Below are 22,520 nucleotides of genomic sequence, written 5' to 3' on the forward strand. Positions count from 1 at the left end.
CCGCCGCCGCCCGCCTCGCCGCGCTCCGCCTGCCCTGGAAGAGGCTGCGGGGGCTGCGGGGCCCGGGACCCCCCGCAACAAACAGCGGGGTGGGGGGTAAGCCTGGGGAGTCCTTCAGCGACAGGGGCAGGGAGCCGTGTGGTGGTCGGCTCTGGAAGAGCTGCGGGGGCAGGTTTGGGGTCCCTGAGGGAAGCGGGAGGGGGGGGGCGGTTTATTCCTAGAGGGGTCCCCGCAGCTCCCGCAGGGGTCTGGGCAGCCCCGGCAGCCTGTGTGGGTGTGGGGGAGGAAGCCCCCGCCACCTGCCGAGGCTGAGGCCTCCGGGATCGCACCCCGGGGCTGGCACATGACCCGCCAGCCTCCTTTCCGGCATCCCCGGCTGGGGCCGCGGGGAGCCCTCGGTGCGGGATGCTCTCCTAGCCGCGGGCTTGGAGGGCTTCGGCTCAGGACACCCAGGTAGGTGACATCCCTAAGGCTCAGCCGGGAGGTTTTCCATCGCCACGGCGCTGTTTTCCAGGGATTCCGGGTGGGATCCAGGTGCTCCTCTCCAGGTGCGGGCAGAGGGAGGGGCTGCTGCCCGTGTCCCTCCCGCAGCCTCGGCCAGCTGGGCTGCTGGGAAGCGCGACCTGGCAGTGAAAATGAAAGTGAAACTCTCTAGGAAGTGGCAGAAGATGGGGCAGTGTGGGAGCATCCCTGCCAAGACACCCAGCCGGGCAGGAGCACCCTGGGCAAGCAGGCTGGGATGCGCCGGGATGCTGATGCGTTTCCCCCTCTCCCTGGGGGTCCTAGAGAAGGATCCCTGCTCTGCGAGGTGCAGCTCGCTGCAGCCACCCTGGCATCTCCAGGCCCGTATCTCACATGCTCATGGACAGCCAGACGCGTGGGTTGCAGGGGGGGTTCAGAGGCTGGGGGAGAGGCAGCGTGGAGAGCAGCTCCGTTGCCATCAGATGTGCCTGCAGCCTGGTGAGCTGCCCTGGCCACGGGTCTGAGCCGCGGGCTGATGACACAGGGGTCTGCCGTGTCCTTCAAATTGCTGCTGGTGGACGAGTGTGCCTCCCCGGCGCACAGAAGGCCTGGCAGTGCTCTGGCTGGAAGCAGGGTTTGTGGATAAACGCGGGACGAATGTCTCTGTGACGGGGCTCTGGGTTCTGGCTGGAAGCGGGACCTGAGTCTGCTGTGGGTCCTGGCGTTGCAGCCTGGCTGGGGGGCTTGGCGGGGTGTCCAGCGAGGGTGGAAACCCCTCCCGGTGGCTGGAGAGTGTCACAGACAGAGTCATGCACTTGAGTCATGAAAGAGAAGCAGCGATATGTTTGTTGATAGAAAGTCTGGCAGTAAATGCGGCAGCGGGTTCACTGTGTGTGATGGGAAGGTGCACTGGATGATGTACTGCGTGCAGGGCAGGGTCAGACAGAGCTGCTGGGGAGACCCTCGTTGTTGAGTCATGAGGTTCAAAAGGGACCCCCTCGCTTTCTAAACTCCCCTCAGAAGAGTCTAGATGTGGCTGGATCCAATCCTAGTCCAAGACTGGCTCAGTGGTTTATGTCTAACTGAAGGATCGTCTATGTGCAATCCATCCTTCAGGTCCTTTATATATCATATCTATTTGTTTTCCAGTGTTTGGCATGCTATTAATCACTTCCTGAGAATCTTTTGTGCCAAGGAAACTCTCAGCCTGGAGTGGTAACCTTGAGAGGTGTCCCTACTCAAGGAGAGCCCCTGGTGTGCAGCCTGCTGCCCTGCAGGAGAGCTCCAAAGGCTCTTGGGCTACTTGCTGTTTATGGGGGTAAGATGATTGGCTCATAGTCATATTAGCATAATGACCACAGGTGCTAGTTTCTTCCAAATTTGGCTTGAGTTGGACATTGATCAGCACCATGACGAGGTGGGCTGTACCTGAGGGTTTGAATCAAGTCCATCTGGATTTGGGTTCTGCTCTGTGTCCTCTCTGCCAGCCAATCTGGGAGGGCAGCACTGGGTGACTGCTGCCAGAAGGGTGTGAAAGGCAGGAGAGCACACTGCCAAAAACGGTGCCAGCTGGGTGGGGGGTGGATGTCCTGCAACAAAAAGGCCTGATCTGTGTCAATCATCCCAGGAGAAGTTGAAGTGACTCAATTTAGGAGCATCCTAAATGCTTCTGGTTCAGGACCATCCGCCTAGGGAGTTCAAACTCACCAGCTGAGGGCTCTGCATGTTGGGAGATAAGGATATAATGAGATAAAATGAAGGGGAAGCAGCAGTGTAACATATTTGGACCAGACACAAAGTGTAGGTTTTTTGCAAGAAGGGAGCAAGATTACCCTGCTGAGGGATGTGGGAGATTTGACATCAGTGGCATTTAAATCCAGGTTGGTGGTGTTCCTCCTGAGCTCAGGGAGGCCCATGGATGGTGGAGATAGTACCCAGCTGGCTGTGCAGTCCATGATTCCAGTAGGACAGTGGTTCTTCCTTGTCTTAGGAGTCTTAAAACCACCCCACATCATCCTCTGTTGAATAAAACATGCTGCAGCTTCCCTGCTAATCAATACTGGGAGCCAGGGGCTCTTTGAGGCAAGGTGTCAAGGAGAGCAGCTGGATTCACAGAGGTGATGCAGGGATCCCAGCTCATGGTTGCCCCTGCAGGATTCCCAAGCAAAACTGATGCAGCACAAACAATTTATGCCAACACCAGAATTGTGCTGAGTGTCCCTGGTGTGTTTGGTTTAATTCTAGGGCATCTGCAGTGGCCTTAACCACCTTCCCTGGCTCTGTCTTGGAGGCGTGATAGGAAAAACATGAACCAGGTCTTGCATGCCATCTGTGGTCCCTGGGCTTAAGGGATTCCCAGCAGTGACATGGAGCTGGTTCACACATTCCTGGCATTTTCACACATCTCTGGTAATCCTGCGAGTGGCCGTGGTTCAGGACTCTGGCCCTTTGGTGTTAATTTTCCCTTGATGGAAAAGAGGTGACAGAGGAAATTACTTAAAAGCTGAATATTCAATTCCAGATGGATGGGGCACAGAGGGAAGGTGCTGGGCAGGATGGAGTAACGAGGAGGTGAGGGGATGTGAGTAGGGAAGGGATGAGCACACATTTTTGTGTGAAAAGCCTGGGGAGGAGCAGGGTTGAGGGTGATGGGACAGAGCGAGGGGTCATGGCATTGCAGACAGGGCTGACTTTGGGAGAGGTGCAAGGAGAAGAGCTGCAGTCACACAGGGATGTGGAGAGGACAGAAGGTGGATGTTAGAAAACCTGTAAGAGCTGGAGGAGACACGAAAAGAAATCAGAGCTGGATGGAGGCTGGAGTTGTGTTGGAAGCTGCTGGCACCCTCCTCCTGGTATGATGCCTGGAAGTCTTTGAGGCATTGGAGGCTGCTCCTCTTGCCTCCTTGACAGTAAGCTCTCCCATTTGACCTGGGCTGGTTACCACATGCCAGAATTGTGTTTATTTTTCCATCCTGCTGTAGCCAAGTTTGTCATTTAATAAACATCAGCCCCTGCCCCCCCTGCCCTGATCTCTGTCCCCTCTGTAAGCCAGGGGAACAGATGGGAGGGCAAAGGACCAGAAATGCCTGGCACTTCCCAAAGCTGGAAAGGAGAGAGCTGGAGATTTTCAGATGAAAATTTAAAGAAAAAAAAAAAAACAAAACCAAACACAGGCCTTTCTCAGTTTTGTCTTTGTTCCTTTGAGCTGCTCAGGCCTGATCCAAACCCCTCACCTACACCAGAGGGAACCTGTGAAGGCTGAGCATGCTTGGCTGCCACTAACTCTTTGCTCCTGGAGCAAGGCAGAGGGACTTTGCCTGCTTGTTTTTGAGCACTGGAGTTTGGGTTCATCACAGAGCAGTGACAGGGAGCTGACAGCATCTGACAGGGTGTTGCAGGGAATGACAGTCCATGGACACAGGGGCGTTTGTTACCGAAAACAGCTGCAACTCATGATGCAAAGCAAACAGCTTCTCCATGGCTTCAATTCCAGCTTTGTCTCTCTGTTGACCAGGGACCAGCCATGCTCCAACACACTCAGTGGCAAGATCCATACTTGAAGAACAGGCTGTGAAGGAACCTGGTGTGAAACAGGGGAGTGCAGTGGGAAGAAAGTGTGTTCTCATCCTGGAGTGCTTGTCCACATGAAGCTCTCCTGAGCTCCTTAATCTGAGCAATAGGATTTGGACCCCTCAGGAAGAGAAAGACGTGTGGGGCTGGAGTGTGTCCAGAGAAGGGCAAGGGAGCTGGGGAAGGGGCTGGAGCACAAGTGTGAGGAGGAGCAGCTGAGGGAGCTGGGGGTGTCCAGCCTGGAGACAAGGAGGTGAGGGGAGACCTGCTGGCTCTGCAGCTGCCTGGGAGGAGGTTGGAGCCAGGGGGGTCGGGCTCTGCTCCCAAGGAACAAGTGACAGGACAAGAGGAAACGGCCTCAAGTTGTGCCAGGGAAGGTTTAGATTGGATCCTGGGAACAATTTCTTCCCCAAAGGGTTGTCAGGCCCTGGCCCAGGCTGCCCAGGGCAGGGGGGGAGTCCCCATCCCTGGAGGGGTTTCCAAGCCCTGTAGATGTGGTGCTGAGGGACATGGGTTAGCACTGGACTTTGCAGAATTAGGTTAATAGTTGCACTTGATGTTCTTTCGGGCGATGGTGATCTTTTCCAAGCAGAATAAGGGTTAAACAGCTGTGGCCTGGCAGCCTGGGCAGGGCTGCTGGTTAACCCTGGCAGCAGACCAGGGCTTGGTCTTTGCTCCATTTTCTGAAGCATCTCACAAATTTACTTGGCTCTTCTCTTCACTAGCTCCACGTGGAGGCTTGGCAGGATGGGGCACTTTCAGGACTGTCCTGCAGCCTACGATGGGTTTTACTCCCATGCTACCTATGTCAGAGAAACATGAAGGTGGGCCAAGGAAGGCATGACAAGTCCAAAGAGTTTGCACAAACCCCTCTCTTGTTTGGTGTAGCTGAGACTTGGAATGGTAGAGAGATGGGGCAGGCACTGGAGGGGGATCTGGAGCCTCCCCACATCATTTGGCACAGTCTGATTTGGGCAACAAGGCCTTTCCCTTTGTGAAGACCTCCTTCAGTGGCACATGCAATGCTAGGGGCATTCCTCAACACTTTTTAACAAGAATTGAGGCAGTTTGGGTGAGGTTTTTTTGAGGTTTTTTGACACGACCACCGTTTTCTGCCTGCACTTGTAACTTCTCTTTGACTCGAAAAGAAAAAGAAGGAGGGAAGCAGAAGAGCTCTAAGCTGAAAGCAGTGAGGGACCATGCACTTGCAGGTACTGGTCAGAGGAAAGAGAATGGCCTTTGCTGTCATCTTTGCAGTTGTCTGAATCACCTGCTCCTCCAGTGACAAACTCATAAAGTCCTTGAGATGTTGGTGTCACACCTGGAGGTGACAGTCATGCTACACCTACCTAAACAGCAGACACCCATATATCTATTTGTGTATATATATACAGAATACTTATATATGTTTTGATTTTTTTTCCCCAGCTGTGAGTCTTTTGTACCTGATAGCAGCCATGTCAGCCCAGAAGGACAGCTGGGTTTCATCCTTCTCTTTCCTGCTCTTCTGGGCCTCCTCCATCCCAACGCAGGGAAGTGAGAGGCTGCTGCAGGAGCTGAGCCCTCAGGACTATTTCAGTAGCTTGCAAGCTGGCAGAGCATCCCTGGCTTACTTCAGCCATCCTGGTAGGTATTTAGTGGTCTGTGTTCATGTCAGCCTGGGTTTTCAGCAAAGGCTCCTATGAGGGGGTGTGTGAAAGTGGGACAATGAAGAGGCAATTCTTGAGATTTTTAATCCCAAAGTGGTTTTGAAGAGCTGGTAAATCTGTGTTTGCACAGTCTTGAGTGCTCCTGACAGGCAGACACCTCCTGGGGTGGATCTTTCCTGGCTGTGTCCCCAGACACTCTCCTTCAACCTACTTCTTTAATTTTCTGGATTATTTTCTGAAGGTACCATGGAAAAGAAGCTTCCTAAGGAGTTATCCCCTCAAAAGGGCTGGGTTTCTCTTCCATGGTTCCTCCCAGGGAAAGGGGAGGTCCCTTGCATACAGGGGAGCTAAGGGCTGTCAAGAATTAGGAGATCCTTTCTTGTTCTGCACCTTCATGACCCCCAAGTATGTTTTCTTAGAGACATCTGCATGATGTGAGACACCAACACAGCTCCCACATCAGCACTGAGTGTGTTAGAAAGGAAGGGGAGAGGTGGAAAACAAGCTCTTTTTGTGTCTTTCAGTTTCTCCTGATGCCCAGCCCTTCTTGGAGCAGATTGAGAACTCAGCTGAGGCCCTCCAGGACTATGGCATTTCAGTGGTGAAGGTAAATGGGGATGAGGGTGGGACAGGCTATTTCTGTAGATTATTTCTGTGGGGCTTCCTACAGGGTGGCCAGAGCTTCTCTCAACCCACCTTGTGGACTGGCAGCAGTGGGACCCCACAAGAAAGCAGATGTTGGCAAACCAGAGCATCCCATTTGATCCCATGTCCTGGCCTTACATTTACTGCTTGTGGGTTGTGTCACAACCTTCTGCCTGTGGGACACCTAGAGAGGCTCCATGTAGTGCCTGTGTCTCCAAACACAGTAAAGCAGAAGGCTGGCAGAGCCCTGGGCTGCTCCAGGCCTCCCAGTTCAGTCTCAGCAGGTAACTCAGTGCACTTTGATTTGCATTCAGGGTTTAGAGGACATTTAGCTACTCACATTTTGCCTGCAGGTTGGTCTTTTTCATGGGCAGCCCCACGTACCAGGCTTAGCTGGCTGCTCTCATCTGGTCTCCCAGCAGCTGCACAGGGTGTGTGGAGCTGCCAGGTCCTTGCTGTGCACCCCTGAGCATGGCACGAGGAAGAGTGTGATCCCCAGCCTGCTGCACAGGAGGGCATCAACCCACCCGACTCACTCAGCTGGGACTTGCCCACCAGGAGTTGGTCCACTTCAGTTCAGTGCAATAAATGTTTCATATCAAGGGGTTTTTAGCTGAAACTTCAGCAGATTTAGGTGAGGGAGTTACACATTCAGGCCATAATAAGCAGAGTGCTTATTTATGTGTGTGTGTTTAATGTCCTCCAGATATGGGCTGATTTTAATAAGCAAGCAAGAATCTGTCACTTTGCTTTTGCTGGGCAGGTCACAAGATCTTTTGATCCTGTCTGACCAGAACCAAGGCAGGCTAAGCTGAAGACTCATGGAACCATAGAATGGTTTGGGTTGGAAGGGACCTTAAATATCATCTGCTTCTAATCCTCCTATCATGGGCAGGGACACCTTCCACAAGAACTGAAGTACAGTCCCCAGCTCTGGCCTACATGTTACTGGGTTTGCACCCCCAGCAATTTTGGGAAGGCTGTATTTATGCTCTTGAACAGAAGAAAACTGTGGTGCTGTATGTTTGCAACCACTGAGCTGAATGTCTAATTACATCCTTTCAATGTCTAGGTGAATTGTCCCAAAGAGGATGTCTCAAGATACTGTGGAAAGGAAAATGCATTAAGGAAAGCCTACTTGTTCAGGTGAGGGGGGCTTTCTGGGCAGCACACTGGGGTTGCTGTGCAGTGCAAATGTTTAGAGGAAATGCTGTCCAGGACCAGAGGTGTCTGTGTAGGAAGAGAGGAGACATGAGGACAGTGGTGACGCCCAGAGTTGATGAAAAACTACCAGCAGAAGGTCCAACACAGGCAAAGTAGATGCTTTGTCCTCAGTGTGAAACCCCCCACCTTGCCTCACGTTCCTCTGAGCAGCAGAAGGTTGTGTTGCTGCATGAAACCACAAGAAAAGTCATCCACCCATGTTCTTCTGTCCTTGTGGCCTCCCACCACCAGGTCCTCCAGAATTACACCTGGACCACTACGTTTTGGATCTAGTCCAAGACAGAAAGACTCTTTGGTGCTCTTCCTGTTGGTGTGGTTAGATCATCTGCCCTGGATGTGAAGGCTTAGCTCTCGGGTCTCTCCATGGGTTGTCAGCTGGAAGCTTCTCCATGTATTGGCTCAGTTCTCACTCACTGGCTGTTATACATGACCCAGAGAAACATCCCCTCTGGTGGTGAGGCTTGGTATCTCGAGACCTTCTGTCGCTCTCTGCAAGGCTTCTCATCCACAGGCACCAGGAACTGAGTGAAACAGCAGTGACAGAGGTGACTGCACTAAAACAGCATTGCCTGGACACCCAGTCCTACAAAATCCCCAAAGTCAATCCTGACATTTTCTTTCCAGCAGTTCCTGCCAGCAGGTATCTGGAGGTGTTCAGCAGAGTGAAAATTGATTCTAATCTCTCACAGTTTCTGTGGTGATCACTCTGTCTTCTCTCCCCAGAGGTAACGTGCTGATCAGAGAGTTCCCCACTGATGCCTTGTTTGACGTGAACTCCATCGTTGCCAACGTGTTGTTGTAAGTAAACAGCATCTCTGGGAAGTCCTTTACTTTCCTTTGCACTTGTTGATACAAGCTTTGGCATAAATATAAACCCCATGTATAAATCATCACAGACTGGTTTGGATTGGAAGGGGCTATAAAGATCATCCAGTCCCAACCCCCCTGCATGGGCAGGGACACCTCCCACCAGCCCAGGCTGCTCCAAGCCCCATCCAACCTGCCCTTCAACACTGCCAGGGATGGGGCAGCCACAGCTTCCCTGGGCAACCTGGGCCAGGGTCTCACCACCCTCATAATGAAGAATTTCCTCCTCATGTCTCATCTCAATCTCCCCTCTTCCAGTTCTAATCCATTCCCCCTCATCCTCTCCCTCCCTGCCCTTGTCCCAAGCCCCTCCCCAGCTTTCCTGGAGCCCCTTCAGGCACTGGAAGGTGCTCTAAGGTCTCCCTGGAGCCTTCTCTTCTCCAGGCTGAACACCCCAACTCTCCCAGCCTGTCTCCAGAGCAGAGCTGCTCCAGCCCTGGGATCATCTCCTCTGGACTCTCTCCAACAGCTCCATGTCCTTCTTACACTGGGGGCTCCAGAAGTGGACACAGTACCCCAGAACTCAACCAAGCAGAAGCTGCTTGTCTCTTTTGTATAGTTTGCCCCTGATAAATCCATGCCCTTGGAGTGTCCCACCAGCACACATCTGGGCAGCTTTGTTAGGCTGCAAATCTTCAACCTCCCAGCCAGAACCTGGAATCTTACCTCATTTTTCCCATCATGGTTTTGTGGCTGTAAATTCCCTCAGAAGAAAACAGTTGCTAATGACTTTTTTTTCTGCCTCCTCAGTGCCCTGCTCTTTAATGAAGTTAAATATGTCGAAACATTGGCAGATCTTCAGAACATGGAAAATACACTTAAAGGGAGGTCAAACATGGTCTTTGCCTACGTACCAGCAACTGGGACAGCAGGTATTAACTCTCAGCTTTCCATATTTGCTCTCCTCCCAGAACCTTTTTCCCTAGGGTGGGAGGGACCTGGGTTGCTGACCCAAAAACCTGCAAATGGAGGAAACCAGGAATTGCCACCCAGGCACAAGTTCTCTGCCTCCTGCAGTGTTTCCAAAGGGATCAGTTGCTCCTGAAGAGTTTTGCTGGGAGCATAAACTCTCCAAGATGCACGTGAGAGGGAAAGCAAGCCAGTGGTTGCTGTCTTACAAATAAACAACCTCCTTGGCAGATCTCTGGGTGAAGTTCTGTGGTAGGATGGGTAAACAAACCCCCAGTAAACACAGCACCTGTGTGTTCCCTGGGGATCAGCAACTGGGTTCAGCTCCAGTTACTCAGTTACCTTCATGGTTTGTCTTCAGAAAGCTGTGACTTTTTACCAAGAGTTTCTAAAAGCCTGAGCTTTGATGTTTGCAACTGGGGAGGATGAAGGGGGAGATCTGGAGGGATCTGAGACTTTTCCTTTCTCTTTCCAGAGCACAGAGCTGTGATGGAGGCAGCTTTTGCCTATGGGACTGTCCACCGGTTTGTTCTGACAACTGAGGCAACGCTGCTGAAAGACACCAGGTCTGTCCAAACCCACACCATGCAAAGCTGCTCCCTGGCACTGTTTGCTCTGTTCTTGGTTCCTCAGCTTCTCAGCTCAAGTCTGGGATGGTTTGAGGATTCTGTGTCAAGGGGGGGACAGTCAGATCTCGTTTGCTTTTCCAAAACCAGCTGCTACTTGTGTTCCTGAGCTTGGAGTAGCCATGCCTCTTGTGACTGCTCACTGAGTGGGATTTTATAGGAGGGTCCAGTGTCTCCTTTCCATAGCTGACTGATCCAACCTCAGCCATGGGTTTCGAGGGGGGCTGATCTTAAAAGCACTCAGCCTTCTGCATTGCTGAGCAAGTCAGACCAGCTGAGAAGGGTAAGGGGTCAGGACAAAGGCCTCCCAGCTCCATATCTTATCTCTGCAGTGGCCATAGGTGCTTCCCAAGGGGTCTGAGGGTATGGATGTGTGTGGCTTGTAGCCTCCCATCTTCTGGCAGTCAGAGGTTTCAGAGATGGGAGCTGAACCTGTATCATGGTGTTAACAGCCACCAGAATTTTTTAAACACTTTTTTTTTTTCTTTTCATCTCAGCAGCTTCTGGCAGCAGTGAGGTCTGCAGTTCAGCTGCAGGAGACACTGCTCATGTATTTGGGACATCCCACCCCGTGGCTTGCTCTGGAGTTGGGCAGCTCAGCCCATCCCCTTCCCAGGCAGGAGGAGCTGCATTAGAAGGGCTGATCACAATTTCCTGCTGTGACCCGATGCGGTCAGGAAGCTGAGAGGGACAAGGGGGGGAACATCCCGTAGCATGTTGCATCTTCAGCAGGGTGTTCTTACAACGCTCTGCCTGCTTTCACTGATGACATCAGGGCAACCACCGAAGTGGTCCTTCCTCAAGATGCCGCCCCCATCCTTGCAGGATCATGGGCAGGGACAACGTTTTGTGGCTGCCACTAGATGGCACGGTTGTCATTTGGACAGGAATTGACTTCATTCTGCTTAAAGCAGGGGGGGACACCTAAGGAGGCCATCTCCTTAGCTGCTGAAATGGTGGTGGTAGCTTCACCAACACGAATGGCGTTCAGCCAAGCCGGGGAGCAGGCTTTTGGGGTCTTCATACTACACCCTGCTCTTCCATAGGGGTCTTAAAGCCATTCCCAAAGGTTATCCCTGTTCTTAGAGGCAGGGAATGAGTGCATAAGGAAAAAAATGTGACCTTCTAAAGCTGACCCACAGGCTAACACCAGTGGTGGCATCAAAGCAGGAACCACCGACCTAGGGACTATTCAGGGAACTCGATTTCCCTGCTTCCTTTGGCACAAGCCAAAGCCAGTTCTGATCAGAAGGAGCAGTGTTCCTTATGCAGGCTGTAAGATGTCATCAGTGAGGTCAAAGGCATGAGCAAAGCTGCAGACATCAGCTCTTGTCCTGCCAGGTTCTCCACAGGAGTGCTATGGATGGTACCACTGAGAAAAGCTGAATTTGTGTCATTCTTGAGCAAAATATTCTGAGATAACTTAGACATGGCGAGCCAGGGTCTTCGTTAGATGTTCAGCACAGTTCTGAAAATCACCTGGGAATAATTGCACCTGTCCATAGTAGGGCTCTTAGGAGGTCCCACAAGGCTGCCAGACCTCAACTTGGGGATCATCTGCCCTGTAAAAGGTGTCAGCAAACATGGTCATTCCATCAGGGCGTGTTGGATGCCCATCTCACTGTTGGGTTTTGTTTTCTCTCTCACAGCAACAACGAGCCTGACGTCTCATCTGCTCAGCTGTTGTTCTGCCACTGCCAGCAGGCCACAGACCTGGCACAGCCCTGCAGGAGGACAGCCATGGAGCAGGCTCTGACCTTGCTCAACATCCACAGGCACCTCAAACTCATGGGAGCTCCTCTGGTGGTATGACTGGGGGTGAGGAGCCGTGGGATGGGGGTGAGAATGAGGGAGGTGTGAGCAGAGGGCAAGGCTGAGTGGGAATATCTGCCTCTTCCCCGGGGAGCTAATGGCAAAGTTCCCAGTTTGGGTCCAAGCAAGGAACAGGCATGAGGCTGGATGGGAATGACATTCCACTGCACTGCTCCACTTGCTCAGAGCTTCCCAGGGAGCCCTGGAACCAGTGTTTTCTCCTCCAGTTGTCTGGAAGCACCGTGAGTGGGAATGGGGTGGAGGTTGCCCTGGAACTTCACTGGGACACATAAAATCGAGTCAAGTAGAATCAAGTAGAATAGAACAAAATACTTCCATTGGGAGGGACCTACAGTAATTATCTAGTCCAACTGCTTGAGCACTTCAGGGCTGACCAAAAATTAAGGTGTGTGGTTTAAGGGCTTTGTCCAAATGCCTCTTAAACACTGACAGACCTGGGGCATTGACCACCTCCCTAGGAAGCCCCTTTCAGTGTCTGACCACCCTCTCAGTGAAGAAATGTTTCCTGATGTCCAGCCTAAACCTCCCCTGGTGCAAGTTTGAGCCATTCCCACACGTCCTGTCACTGTGATACCAGGGAGAAGAGCTCAGCACCTCCCTCTCCACATCCCTTCCTCTGGAAGCTGTGGAGAGCAACGAGGTTGCCCCTGGTGAGCACAAGAGGCAGGAGGCTCCATCCTGTCTCCTCTTCCCACAGGGTAGTGAGCTTCAGTAGGCCTCCAGTTCCCCCTGGTGACATCTCTGCCCAGCCAAAAGCACTGGCAGATGAGCTGAGAAGTGCCTCCTTCAACTGGCTTCCTGGGTTAGGCCCGTGGAGGGAAGATGCTTTGTTAAACAGCTCCATGCTGTCATGAAGCAGCATGTCCAGGGCAGGCAGGGAGAAGGTGCCAGCTCTTGCATGTTGCAGCTGGGGTTTTCAAGCTGCCCTGGGGAATGGATGCCAGGTGAATAAAAATTAATGGAGATCTGACATCTGGAGTTGCTAAGTTACAAAGAATATGCATAATAAAGACCAGATTTTTAACAGGGAAGGTCAGGGCAGGTTGAAACAGTTTAATCAGGGTTGGGTGGATTCTGCTTCCACGGATGTTTGAGAAGCAGGGTTGGAGGCTTTTTCTTGAGGGTCTCCTTGTTTCTGTGGCTGGGGAGCACATGGTGGTTTGGGCTGTGCAGGAGAAGAGCTGAGATACCTTCAACAATGTGGAGATGTGCTGCAGTATAACCATGTCTCTTCTCCAGACAGAGGTTGCTGAGGACCCAGAGAAGGTTTCCACTGTTCACTTACAGCTTGGGCTACCACTTGTGTTCATCCTCAGCCAGAAAGAGACCTACGAGGCAGACAGGAGGACAGCAGAGTTTGTGGCCTGGCAGCTCCTGGGGAAAGCAGGGGTTGCTCTTTTGTCCAGGTATTTACTCTCAGATGTTTTGGGGTTCTCCCTGTTTTTTATGATGCCATCCCAGGATGACAGTCAGGGGGCTTATTCACACTTGTATGAGAGGCAGGAAAACTAGGATGTATCCTGTGAGAAGATGTCATGTTTAAGGACTTGTCCAGGATCAGATTAGTTTGGTTTCAGACTGGCTGGGAGTGTAGAAATGTTGGAGTCTTTTGCTGCCTTAGACATGGAAAAACAGTCACACTAAGATTTTGGAAAGGAAACATAACACAGGTGGAAGGCTTGTGTTTTGGCCTCAAATTAAGGGCAGAAGGAGATCCAGGAAAGGGGGTGGGCTGTGGCTGCTGGGACATATCAAGGGTCTCTGCTCAGTATCTGGTGCCTCCTCAGCAAAAAAGGGCTCTCTGATTTAGACCAGTGCTCTTGTTCCTCAGGAGGAGGACAGGAGACAGGCTTGTGGCTGTAAGGCTGTGGAGATCTGGGTCCCTCTGTGCTTGACCACCAGTTACTTGTCTCTGCTCCGTGGGCTCCAGAGCAGCCTGTCTTCACCAGACTGGCTTGTGTTTGCTAGTCCATGGTGTCTTCCTACAGGAGATGTGCAGCCCCTGTAGGCACAGCTGCACGGCCTTTGGGGAGGACTGCTGGCAGCTGTGTGGGAGGAGGTGGAGGAAGGGTGGCAGTGGGCTCTCTTCCAGCTTTCTGCCACCATGGTGCCTCCTTGTGTGGAGGCACTCCTTGGCTGTGTTTACTCATGAGCTGAAGTCCACCAGCAGATCAGCTGCACTGGGATGTGGCCACCATTGTGTGTGACCAAAGACTGGAATCACAAAAAGGGAATCCAAGCCCTTGCAAAAAAAGGCACATCATGCAGTGCAGTCCCACCAGAGGGTCACTTGGAGCCTGTTTCTCCTCCACTGATGTTGATTCCGGGTTCCTGCAAGTTCTCTGGGCCAATGAAGCATGGCTCTGTGAGGACATGGTGCTGCTGGGAGAGGTGGACTTGCCAGGCAGGCTGAATGGAGGGGGTGACCTTGCCTGTTGCACCATCCAACATTCCCTTTGTGTTTTGGAAGGGACCTCGTCAGTTTGAACGTTCTGCTCCGGTCAAACGTCGCTCTGAAGACACCAGAGGAGGTGAGATGCTGGATTTCTCTATTGTACAGCTCTTATTTACCTGTCTGGGCACGGTGCTCTTCAGAGGTGTTGGGGTGTTGCTCAGCTCCACTGGTCTATGTCAGCCTTCCCAGAAGCTCACGGGGAAGTGTCCTTCCGTGGCCACATGCTTGTATTTGGAACTGCCTGAGTCTGGGCCTGCAGAGCAGTTGTCCCTGCTGGTAAAGGCAAAATATTGAGTTTCTTTTGGGTTCAAAAGGTAGGGTGACACCTCCGTTACACCTTAAGGCAACACAAGGTTGTGAACTACCCAAGGTAGCAGTCCCAAGTGCAAATTCCCCAGGGATCTGGACTTCTAAAGGCCTTTGTCCCCCTAGGAAAGGTGTTCAAAAGGTGGGAGAGGACATGAGTGTGAAACTAAGAGCAAACTAAGAGCAAACAGCCAAAGGTCTGTGCCGAACTGATGTAACCAGATGCCTCTGGCAGCCATCTGGGAGAAGGGCAGGGTGTGAGTGGAATGAGGTTGAGGAAGATGAGCTAAACTCTGCAGGGACCTGACCCAGCTTGTGAAGCAAGATGGGATTCAGCGCCGCCAAATGCCGGGGAGCACGTGGTGCCCCAGATTACCTGAACTGTCACACTTGTGATTGCAGAGATGCAGGACCAGACCTGAACCTGAGCATCCCCTGAGGGCTTCCCATGCCCTGGTGAGAGATGTGCCTTTCTCCTCCTAGAGCCAACGGGAGGTGCCAGCAGTTTGTCAGTTCTCTCAGTTGATTATAACATTCATCTTGGCTGCAGTGCCTCTCACTGAGACAGTGCCAGGACTGGTTTGAAGTCAACAAGGCCTCATTTCTGAGAAATACATTTTGCTCTTTCCTTTCCATGGGTTGGCAGCCCCATGTACACTTGGGAGCTCTTTTCTTCCTTGAGCTCCATAAGATAGAGGGGTTTTTTCTGCCAGTTTCCCAGCTGTGATGAGCTGGCCTGACACTTTTAGAGGGAGGACAGCCAAGTGCACCCTTTATCTCCCCAGTCTCCTACACCATCTCACCATTGGGCATTTTCTTGTAATGGTGAATCCATGTTAAAGTTGCTGGGAGGTGGAATGGGTGCTCATTTCCACCACTCGAGGCACAAGATCCCACAGAGCCACAATTTTTTTCCTGGCAAAGAAAAGTCAGTCTGAATTGAGAAAAACTCATGTGCAGGTGAAATTGGGTCAAAGAAAAACACTCCCCTGCTTGTCAGCTTTAGGAACCTGTTGATATACCCCAAAAATCAGGATTTGGGTACTGAGGCCCCATAAACCTTGAGTTTGGTTTGTGGATGGAGTGGGCAGAGGGTGAAGTTTTGCTCCCACTGATTTATTCCATTTTCTTTAGGGAGTGCCAGTCAAATACCTGGCCTTGGAAGACACTGATGAAATTATAACCCTGGTGGAAGATAAGAGCAAGGTCAGACAAATCCAGGAGGATGAGGAGGAGGATGAAGAGGAGGATGAAAAAGACAATAACAATCAAGGTGTGTGACTAACCAGTGAAAAGCTGATTATCATTAGATAGGACATGCAATTAGCATCTGCTGGAGACAGCAAGCAGATGTTAAAGCATTAGAGAAGACTTTTGCAAATCCAAGGCAAACCATCCCAGTCACATCACAGCTGTACAAACTGGCTCTTTTATTCTTGCAGATCACTGGGGTTTTCTGACAAACAGGCAGAATTTTTAGGGGGAAACCCCAGGGCAGAAAATGAGCAGCTGTTGAAGGAACAGTTGCAGAGGTGCTGCAGGAGGGAGAGGGTTGTTTCTGCTTGAATGCATCCAGCTTCAGAGACATGAGAGTCTGAAGTGCACCCAACCCTGCCTCCTCTGCAGGCATCAAAGTGCCTTTGGAAAGGTTTGAGACATGTTTTTCTAAGAGCTCTTCCAGACTTGCTTTCCCCAGGGAGAAGGCACTGGCCCTTGAAATGCTTCCTTGAAAGTGCATTTGTTTTCCATACAAAATGGGGTTTGTTTCCCATTCAGAATTGGTTTTGTTTTCCAAAAAAATAAAGGTGCAGGATCCTAGAGGAGTCAACATGCCTAAAAAAAGAGTGTTCAAATCAGAGGGCAGAACTGGTGTGAGATAGGATGGGTTCATTTCAGTGACTTTGGGTGTCTGTCCATGAGTGTGTCTGTGCCTTTTCCTCCACTCTTCCACATCAGGTGGTTCCTCACTTGCCTGCTGACAGTCCCTGAGTCTCTGTTGGGAGGTGCTGGCTCACTAAAATGTCCTGTTGGATTGGAATTCCCTGCAGGGCTGCAGTTCCCTGTGTCCTACCCTTGTTCATTCACAGCTCTGGGTCCTTTGCAGACATTCAGGATGATCAGGTGGTGGAAGCAGTTTCCAGGGACAAGAAGCAAGAGCTGCCCCTGGAACAGATCCTTGCCCTGACAGAGGACACCTTCCACTCAACCCTCGTGGAGGCTGCCAGGACAGTGGTGCTGTTCTATGCCAGCTGTGAGTATGAAATGTGTCCTGGCTGGTCCTCTCTCTAACCACTCACTGCTCACCATGCTTTCTGTACCAGGGTGATCCCACAGACACGATAAGCAGGTGCCACATCCCACCCCATGTGCCTCCACCCACTGTTACCCACCAGATTAAATCACTTCTTCTCCTTGTCAGGTGCTGTGTGAAGACAGTACCTCACAGCATAGAATATAACAGTGTTTATAGGTTTGTAACCTTCATTTCACAGGGACTGAATGGAGGACAAGAGGGGACACTGTGGTAGCAGGGGCTCTTGGGGTAGCTTAGACAACTTGGTTGCTGTCGATTACACAGAAGCATGAAGTCCAGTTCTCCTTATTTCTTTCAAGTCTCTCAGAGCTTGAAGCACCTTAGGATGCAGAGAAACATAGTGTGACATTGTCAGGGAGAGAGGTGGGGCTGGTATGTCACCTGTATAGAATCACAGAGCCACAGACTGGTTTGGGTTGGAAGGGACTATAAAGATCATCCAGTTCCAGCCCCCTGCATGGGCAGGGGCACCTCCCACCAGCCCAGGCTGCTCCAAGCCCCATCCAACCTGCCCTTCAACACTGCCAGGGATGGGGCAGCCACAGCTTCCCTGGGCAGCCTGGGCAAGGGTTTCATTACCCTCACAGCAAAGAATTTCTTCCTAAGGTCTCATCTCAATCTCCCCTCTTCCAGCTTTAAGTCATTTCCCCCTCATCCCATCCCTCCCTGCCCTTGTCCCAAGCCCCTCCCCAGCTTTCCTGGAGCCCCTTCAGGCACTGGAAGGTGCTCTCAGGTCTCCCTGGAGCCTTCTCTTCTCCAGGCTGAACACCCCAGCTCTCCCAGCCTGTCTCCAGAGCAGAGCTGCTCCAGCCCTGTGTCTCTTCTGTTTCAGGGGAGGCAGTGTCCCTGGCAGTGCTGCAGACTTACACCGAGGTGGCTGATCACCTGTCAGGTAAGGTGCCACAGGTCTGGGTGCTTTTCAGCTGGCACACACCTGTCCTGGCAGTAGGAACCAGAAAGCTGTGAAGATATTGGTGGTACCTCACCCCAAACTTAGTCATTTTTAGTTTCTAAACTCTCAAGGAAGGCATAGCCACATCAGGTGGCTTAGGAAGAGTTCTGTGTTTCTTACTGAGGGATCTTTGTGGCCTGTTTGGTCCTTTATAAAGTCCTCTGGAGCCACCTTGTGTTGTTGGTGTGAATGGGTACACACCAGCTGCCCAAACTGCCTTGCAGCTGAAGTGGTGGTGGTGGTGGGCACAGTGTGGTGGATCATGGTGGTGCTGATGCTGGTGGGCACGGTGACTGTGACAGACGGCGGTGCTGGTGATGTTGGTGGGCAGAGTGACTCTGATGAATGCCCAAGGGGAGGGCCAGGGCAGAGCACCAGCTGCAGTGGGTGACACAGGGTGGGCTTTGGAGTAAGAAGGGGCAAACAGCAGGCACTGTGGGCTGCATCATGGAAACAGGGTCCTGCTCTGCCCCTCTGTGCTTGGTGCACAGACCGAGGAGAAGCAGTACGTGCTGCACAGCCATTCAAGGTGCCACATCTCCTGGTTTTGGAAGTACTTGATCTGGAAAGGAGCTGTAATGGGCCCCAGCTTTGGTGGACAGCATGACAGGCAGGTGTGGGCAGGCCCAGATCCACAGGGGCAGGATGGTGGCAGAGAAAGAATTGAGAATGATGTTGCCTTCAGGCCCTGGGGACTGGCTGAATTACATGGGAAGTCTCACAAGTGGCCACAGAACTCCATAAATGACATGTGATGGGGAAGAATCAGCAACACATGAAGACAGCTCCTGTTGGGTGGCCTGGCAGTAAAGGCAGGAGGGACTGATCCTTCAAGAGGGCCTGAGCAGCTCCTGGGCAGTGTAAGCCCCAGTTCAGCTTCATTCAGGTCTTAAGACCCATCCTTTTCTAGAGTTAGTGAGGAGAGATGGGTTCTTCTGCACATCCATCATTCTTACATGGGCTGAATCTCTTCCAGAGTTGCCTTTTTCTCCTGCTGGTTGCAGGGAACACTCAGGTGGCTTCATCCCCAAGTCATTGCAGCACAGTGGGGGAGTCACATGGATCTGGGTGAGAGCTGTTCTGACACCCTTGGAGGTGGCTGCTGCCTCCACTGGGTTTTGCTTCTTCATCAAGGCTCATTTCTCCTAGTGATGGGATGTCCCTGGGACCAGGCAACATGTCCTGCAGAGTGCAAGCAGAATTCAGGCTGAACTCTCAGCAGAAGGGACATCTGTAGAGTCTGCAGAGGACCCAGCCAGCTTTCTGGGAGGCAGATGCTGTGGGAGTTGCTTACAATAAACCCTCCTGGGAACACTGTGGGCCCTGCTATGGTTTGGATGGAAGTGGTTCTTCAGTCATAGTTTGCATGAAGGGGAAGTCACCAGCAGCTCTGATCTGGACTGAAATCTGAGATTTCAGTAAACAGGAAAGCCCAGAAGGGGTTATTGTTGTTAGAGATGTTATGGTTGTTGGTGGTTTGAGGTTTCTTTTAGGCTCCCCCCAGCAGTCAGAGGAGAAACTTGGGGTGAATCCTTCCCCTTCCTGAGCCAGTGGCCAAACCTTGGCTGATTCTGCTCAGCCAGACTTTCACCATGTGTTTTTTGAATCTTTTGATAACAATCTCGGTCCATGAGGGCAGCCACAGGCAGATTCCCAGCAGAGATTATCAACTGATCAGGGTCAGGGACTTTCCTCTGTGATCAGTGCAGTCCCACCAAACACTCCCAAGCCAGATGTGAGCTGTGGGATGACTCCATCCTGCTCTCCCTGCTGTGACCTCGGAGAGGGTGGAGAACAGTTGCATTAGTGGATCTGGAGATCCTTTGTCTCTGCTGCTGAGGAAGCCCCAGCCACAGGTGGGCTACCAAGGGAGCTGGAGGACCTAAAAGGATGGTGATCCATGGGGTTATGGCCAGGTTGAGGGAAGACAGAACAGTGCAAGGGACAGACAACTGGATCAGGAAGATCTTGAGCTCTCCAGGACTGATGATAAAACATGCAGTTTGGCTTTGGGGCAGCCTCTCAGCTCCCCCAGAAGCACTGGTGCTCCTGTCTGCTCTCTGGGGTGGGCTGAGAAGCCAAGACCAGCTGCTGGGGTGTGAATCACCCACTCTGGAGCCACGTCTTGAGCTGCAGAACCAGGTCCCACTTACGATGCCCACTCCTTGTACAAAGTGGCACTGAGAACAGGCCATGTGAGACCAAGCATGAGGGAATGGAGATGGGAGACTGGAATGACCCTGTGATTCAGCAGACCATCACCAGATTATATTTATGCTCCTCCCCTCAGTGTTTTCACTTTGTTGAGAGATCCAATCTAACAAGAGATAAAGAGAAGCAGCTCTCTTTGTTCAACCAAGCACACTTTCTGCTCCTGCAGCAAGAAAACTCCCTGTCACCAACTGCTGCAGCTCTTGTTTTCTTTTGCACGATGTGAGCTAATGGAAGCAGCAGCACCCCTGGGACAGGAGAAGAGGATGTGAAGATGAAATGGTACTGAGCATTTCTTAGGTGTGTCATTGGCCTTTGTCTGCAAAGAAGAGAGGAAACCAGTCTCTGAGAAGAGCAAGAGACTAAGATGAGGAAAAGCTCTGCTTCCCTCTTTTGAGCTTATGGAGTCTTGGTGACCAGAGACAGAGGGCTGAACTTGTAGTTCAAAGGCAGGAAAATCACCTGTGTGATTTAGCAATTCATGGAACCTACATCTGAAGTAAGGGTTTAGGAGCCCCCTGTGTGATGCTGTCTGGGCATGGTTTCCCCTTCCATATTAGATTCCTCCTCTCAAAGGGCAGCACTTCATACATAACTTCTCTTTCATGTTGTAGCCTTTGGACCAGCCCTTCAAGTGAGCTGTTTCTAATGCCAGTCCTGCCCTGCAAAGGATTAGAGGTGTAAGGGATTCTTCCTTTTTCTTGTTCCCTGTAGCACTGATAATTTGTCTTGTCCTGGTTTTATTAGACACCAAGGGCAGAGGTTCTTGCTGTTGCTGGTTTTAATGGCAGCTAAAATCACAGAACAGTAAGATCTTCTGTTCCTCTTTCACCTTTTTCCCATCCAGCAGCTCAACAGTGACCACAGGGCTGAACAGTCTGGGGCTGAGTTACTCAACTCCTGAAACTGCTGCTCCTTCAGCAATTAATAATATGGTGCAGATGGGGATGGGACAGTGATCATCCTGTACAAGGTATTCCTGGTGCCAGATGGTGTTTCTTTGCAGCACTTTTGGTATGTAATCCCCCAGGGTAGTGTCCAAATACTGAAACTCCTATTGGAGGGACCTCAGAGCAACCTTGCAAGTCAATTTTAACAAGACATGAAAGCCCCATTTCTGTGTCATTATTTTTCAGAGTTGGGCAAGACAGAAAATTATGTGGTAACAGATGATGAGAACCAGCTATGTTGGATCAGAGGTGTGAAATAAATCCAGGGACAGGCTTTTAATCTGAGACGTTATTTCAGAGCCCTGGAGAATGACACAAACCATTTCTCTTCTGGTGGAGTGTTTTGACAGCTCCTGCCTGTCTGAGTGGAGCTGCAGGCCCCGAGCTCTGTGCTGCTGCTTGCTTTTCTCATGCAGGAGTTAGACACAAGGCAGAGCAGCAGCAAACTCCTCCTCTACTGCAAAGTAGAACCTAAAATGAGGGGTTGCAGGAAATGGACCAGTGGGATGCCAGGGACACAAGGATAGGGGACAGGAACTTGTGCTAAGGTCACCTCAGCTTTCACCCCTGTCTGTGGAGATGCCTTTCCTGTCCTGGCAGGCTTGTTTCTAACCTGTGATTAAAATCCTTCCCCAGCTTCTCTGCCAAAAAGTGCTGTGCTTGGTTCTCAGTAGCTTGTTTTAATATTTGGCCAAACCACCTGTATGTGGGAATGGGTTGTTGCTTGTCCTTGTCCAGCTGGCAACAAAGAGTCATCTCACTGTTGCCTCCAGAGCAGCCTATATATATTGTTAGATTTTACTGTTTCTTTTTCCCAGGCAATTTCCAGTCAAAAGAAACATAGCTCTTTGGGTTTGTGTTTGCTTTTTTGTCTTCCAAACTTCTCCAGATTCTCTCCCATTGCTTAAGCCCTTCCAAAAACATGCTCCCCAGCCTGACTTGCAGAGGTCTCACCAGGACAGAAGAACATAATTTTGCTCCCTTATCTTGCAGATGCTGTGGAGAGTTCATCCCAGAATGAGCTGTGCCCTTTTCTGCCCCACTGATGGTATCTGAGCATCCTGCTTCTCATCACAGAATGTTGCTGTTGTTAAACTTTGCCCTTCAAATTGCTTTCTACCCCTCTGGGCTTGGGATGGTTTGCAGATGGGATATGTGTGTTTTTTTCCATCAGCTTTTAATGAAAATACAGATCAGAATCAGGCCCAGGACAGACAGAGAAGAAAGCTTGGCTGGTTTGATCTTCCCTGCTCTTGAGAAACCTCATCACCTGCCCTGACCCTTGTTTCTGAAGGACATTTTGTGATGGTCTGCTTCCATGTGTTACTTGGCTCTAGGTTTCATCCCATCATTCCCATGGAACTCTTGAATCCTGTTCAAACAAGTTTAGGGAGGACATGAAGATTTCTGAGATATGGCATGGATGACCTGTGGGCTGAGGACTGTACACAGCCCTGCTGTCCTTGGTCAAGCCTAGGTAGCAGGCAGGTTAGGAGAGGCTGGCAACCAAGGAGTAGTGGCTAGTGAAGCTGGTGATGGTTCACTTG

The 22,520-nt window shown here is 51.4% G+C and overlaps 1 protein-coding gene across 3 annotated transcripts in view; it reads left to right on the top strand.

Moving 5' to 3' along the window:
• Positions 1-7: 7 nt before the first annotated feature.
• Positions 8-22,520, top strand: part of TXNDC16 (thioredoxin domain containing 16) — a 38,746-nt gene continuing 16,233 nt past the window's right edge. For 2 of the 3 annotated variants that reach the window (XM_051621144.1, XM_051621146.1), the window contains exons 1-13: positions 8-96; positions 5,461-5,658; positions 6,206-6,288; positions 7,399-7,472; positions 8,274-8,348; positions 9,168-9,289; positions 9,802-9,892; positions 11,602-11,758; positions 13,025-13,191; positions 14,256-14,316; positions 15,681-15,819; positions 16,651-16,797; positions 17,693-17,752. In XM_051621144.1, coding sequence (XP_051477104.1) covers positions 5,490-5,658; positions 6,206-6,288; positions 7,399-7,472; positions 8,274-8,348; positions 9,168-9,289; positions 9,802-9,892; positions 11,602-11,758; positions 13,025-13,191; positions 14,256-14,316; positions 15,681-15,819; positions 16,651-16,797; positions 17,693-17,752 — 1,345 coding nt within the window. In that variant the 5' untranslated portion in view covers positions 8-96; positions 5,461-5,489. Of the gene's footprint in view, positions 97-287; positions 454-5,460; positions 5,659-6,205; positions 6,289-7,398; positions 7,473-8,273; positions 8,349-9,167; positions 9,290-9,801; positions 9,893-11,601; positions 11,759-13,024; positions 13,192-14,255; positions 14,317-15,680; positions 15,820-16,650; positions 16,798-17,692; positions 17,753-22,520 lie in introns of those variants that run through there. The other variant, XM_051621145.1, reaches the window with a different exon arrangement.

Source organism: Apus apus, chromosome 5 (genome assembly GCF_020740795.1).
Source record: "Apus apus isolate bApuApu2 chromosome 5, bApuApu2.pri.cur, whole genome shotgun sequence".
Taxonomy (NCBI): Eukaryota; Metazoa; Chordata; class Aves; order Apodiformes; family Apodidae; genus Apus; species Apus apus.